Below are 3632 nucleotides of genomic sequence, written 5' to 3' on the forward strand. Positions count from 1 at the left end.
ATCACGTGAGATATAAGGCATGTGAAAGTACTACAAGTGAAGCAACATACATAAAACTAATTGACCATTCGATCTCATCTGCTAATTCTTGGGTCTTTCAGAGTCTAATATCCCAAGGGTTTCCCATAAGGAGACTCTTATATTATACCTATGCTCCTGCCTTCCTTACATGTAACCCACTCTCCTGGTTTCTCAGGTTGGAGATTTCACCAGATAGAAACAGAGGAAAAAACGAAGCTGATTTCTATTCTGAAAAGGTGACTAGTCTTTCCCCTTCTTTCCTGATCCCTCCTTAGCATGTTCTCTGCAATTCCTGGGATTCAGAGCAACCTACTGTAGGCACGGGAGGGGGTAGCATAGGAATGAGTATGTGATGAAGGCCTTAAGGTGAGGGTTATTGAGCATGTTGTGAAGTCATGGATGTGGAGCAATGTAAAGGGTCAGCAGGCTGCAGCCCACCCCTGCCAGGCCAGCAGGTCCCCTTTTCCTTATTCTGGTCCTGGTTGCATCTTTGTACTTCCTGTCTCCTGCAGCCCCCTGGGCCGGCACGACGATACCATCCGCTTCCGTCAGCTCTTGTGTCCAGATCCCTTCTGTGAGGTGTGTAATAATGCAACTGCTGAAGTCAATTGGCTGCTGTTCCCGGAGACCCTGGAAGATTCTGCTTCCTCTGTGTCCCCTTTGGCTTCCACAGCTCCTGTGGCCGATTCATCATTGACTCTGTCCCCTGCCTCCTCAGCAGTCTCTCCAGGAGATCTACTACCAGCCTCTCTGCCTGAGCCTTCCCCATTGGCCCCGTCCATTCTTTCACCTAGCTCCATGACCCCCTTAGCTGACTTTTTGTCACCCTCACCACTGGGTCACACTCTGGCATTAGAGCCTTTTACTTCCTTGGATTCTGAATTCCCAGTAGACTATTCCTCACCCCAACCCTTTGCCTTGCCCCCTCTCCTAGCACATAACATGCAGACAGCATGTCCTGTTCTCCCACCAGAGGCCACTTTGTCTCTGAATGCTGTCTTTTCCCTTGACCCCACCCTTTCCCATGATATCAACTGCTTATCAGATTTGTCCCAAGCAATGGAGCCCGCTGATTCTTTTGCACCACCAACCCTGTCTGTTTTTCCACAGCCAGACTGCACTTTAACTGTCACTCAGTCTAAATCAGTTGCCATCTTACTGACTCCTGTTCCTGAGAATTTGCCTACAGAAGGCCCTGGCGTGTTGTCCCCTTATGTCCCAACACTCACAGGTATTGATCATTCAAGCCTGTCAATTTCAGACTTCTCCTGGTGGCAAGCTCATGCCAAAGACTTAATCCCTTCCACGTTGGCACAATGTGATTTCAATCAAGAGTTTCTTGCCCTCCACTCTTCAGAGGCTTCTTTTGGCAGAGACCCTGCAGCCAACCTCATAGAGCCTGGTAATCTCTCATGTCTCAGCCCTGATGTCCTGGCACTCCTGGAGAGACAAGTACAAAAGAGGAGCGATTTCCTGATGTGGAAAGAAAAGGAAAAGGAAACAGATTCTTTTCCGGAACAATTGAGGCCAGACTATCAACTAAATTCCTCAGAGATCATGTTAGAGTCAGTTGCTGATAAGCCTGTGCATCAACAACCCCCATATCCTAAGACCTTGGAGGACCAATTACAGCAAAAACCTACCCAGCTCTTCTGGGGTCTCCCATCTCTACACAATGAGTCCTTGCCTTCTGCCGTTCATGTCTCCAGTGACAGTTCCTCAAACTTTATTTTCAATAGAAACTCAAATGCCTCTACAGGCCAAGAATCCCCAGGACTTCCCCATCCGCAGCCTCAGTCCTTGCCTGAGATTCAGCCTGAACCCTTGCCTCAGACCCTGCCTCAATCTCAGCCCCTACCTCTCACTCAGGTCCAGTCCCAAGCTGACCCCAAATCCCCACTCCTGGTCACACCACCTGGTCCTCTACCCCAGGTTAGGATCTGTGGAGTGTATTTCCATAGACCTCAGAATGAATCAGAATCTCTCTCGTCATCTGAAATTCAACAGCTGGAATGGAACGTGTTGCAGAAACAACAGGAAAGTTTGTGGGGCTTACCCTCTGTGGTCCAAAGATCTCAGGAAGCCTTTTGTCCATTAGCTCCTAACACTTCTCACCACCAGCACCCTCAGGCCCGTGGTTCAGTCTCCATCCTTCCTGGGGAGTTTGCTCTCAGCGATGACCTTCGGAAGAAACTAGAGCATCACCTTCGAAAGAGGCTCATTCAGCACCGGTGGGGCCTGCCCCGGAGAATCCGAGAGTCTGTGTCACTCATGTTGCCTCCAGCTGCTTTTCTAGAGGCTTCTACGTCAGAGAGCAGGGATGGAGTCTCACTGGCCTCTGTGATTAAGGGTCAGAGGAGCAAACATGTAAGTGTTGAATTGATGCAACCCGGAAGCTTCCGTGAGAGAAGCTCGGAAATGCTCCAGCTAGAGAAAGATGTGGGGAAAGATCAGGAACATAGCCAAGAGAATGGTCAGGAAGAGCACCTGTTGAAAGACCCAAACAGCTCTTCAGATAAGGATCTGGGGTATGACTCTGACAAAACCATACACAGTCAGATCGTGAGTCTCTCAGAGAAAAATTTAAGGAGGTCAGCAGAGAGTCTACAACTTGGAAATGTCCTAAAAGTACATTTGAGTAAGAAGTTTGAGGAAATAAATGAGGGCCGACTCCCTGGGACTGTGCATAGTTCGTGGCATGCCATCAAGCAAACATCGATGCTTTCTGCAAAATCCCACACCGAAATAAAAGAGAGAAGTTTGCCATCATCAGTGGGTGAGTCCTATTCCTTGAATACCTTCCAGGACCTGACTTTTGTTGATCCCAGTGCACAGCAGATGCTGGAAGCACATATTAAAAGGTTTCGTATGAGGATGTTGTGGGGCCTTCCTTCCAAGGTCCTTGAATCCATACAAATTTTTAAAATGAATGATGCCTCATCCCAGTCCTTGTCCCATGCCAGCTTTCCCTCCTCAACCAATGGGATTTCTGAGGCAGACTCCAAATTTGGGAACTCCAAGTCTTTTAGAAGCTCTAAATCTTTCCATGGAGACAAAGTGGGAACAAGCTCTTCAGCCCCTGTCCTGGGTCACTCTCCGCCTGCCACCTCACCCGTGGGGAAAGGACAGAGGGTCCTGAGACAATCACACTCTGCTCTCAACCATGAGACTGCAGAGGATGTTCAGAAAATTAAGGATCCCAGACAGATTCGTCTGCCTGTCTCACTCTGCATCACAGGGAGAGGAAGTCATAGCCAGGCACAACTAGCTGATAGATATCCCCAAAAGCCGCTTGCAAAGCAAGCCGGAGCCAGATTTGAGCCAAAGTATAAGAGTATGAGTTCCAGTGATAAAGGAAAAATGCAACAGGGCAAAAAGGTGGAGAAGTCAGAACCTGTTTCTATGCCCAAAGTGTCTAGGGAGATATTCAAGGCTGAGGAGCTTGAGTCTTTTCAATTAAAAATGAATGACATCTTGACAACCAACAAATCAGGGAGCTCCCAAATAACAAATGTGAATGAGAATAAAGCAGTAACTACTGTGACCACTGAAAGCCCTCCACGCAAACTACCAGTTCCCCAAGATCCTAAATGCTTATCCCTTAAAGAACA

The 3632-nt window shown here is 48.2% G+C and overlaps 1 protein-coding gene across 1 annotated transcript; it reads left to right on the forward strand.

Annotated features, from left to right (window-relative positions):
• Positions 1-420: 420 nt before the first annotated feature.
• Positions 421-3627, forward strand: LOC120859873 (spermatogenesis-associated protein 31D4-like; the record flags this gene model as incomplete). The annotated part of the gene is made up of 1 exon (XM_040235799.1): positions 421-3627. A coding segment is annotated over exon 1 (3207 nt), but the record flags the coding sequence as incomplete, so codon positions are not given.
• Between the last annotated feature and the right edge of the window lie 5 nt (positions 3628-3632).

Source organism: Oryx dammah, unplaced genomic scaffold, assembly GCF_014754425.2.
Source record: "Oryx dammah isolate SB20612 unplaced genomic scaffold, SCBI_Odam_1.1 HiC_scaffold_3876, whole genome shotgun sequence".
Classification (NCBI taxonomy): Eukaryota; Metazoa; Chordata; class Mammalia; order Artiodactyla; family Bovidae; genus Oryx; species Oryx dammah.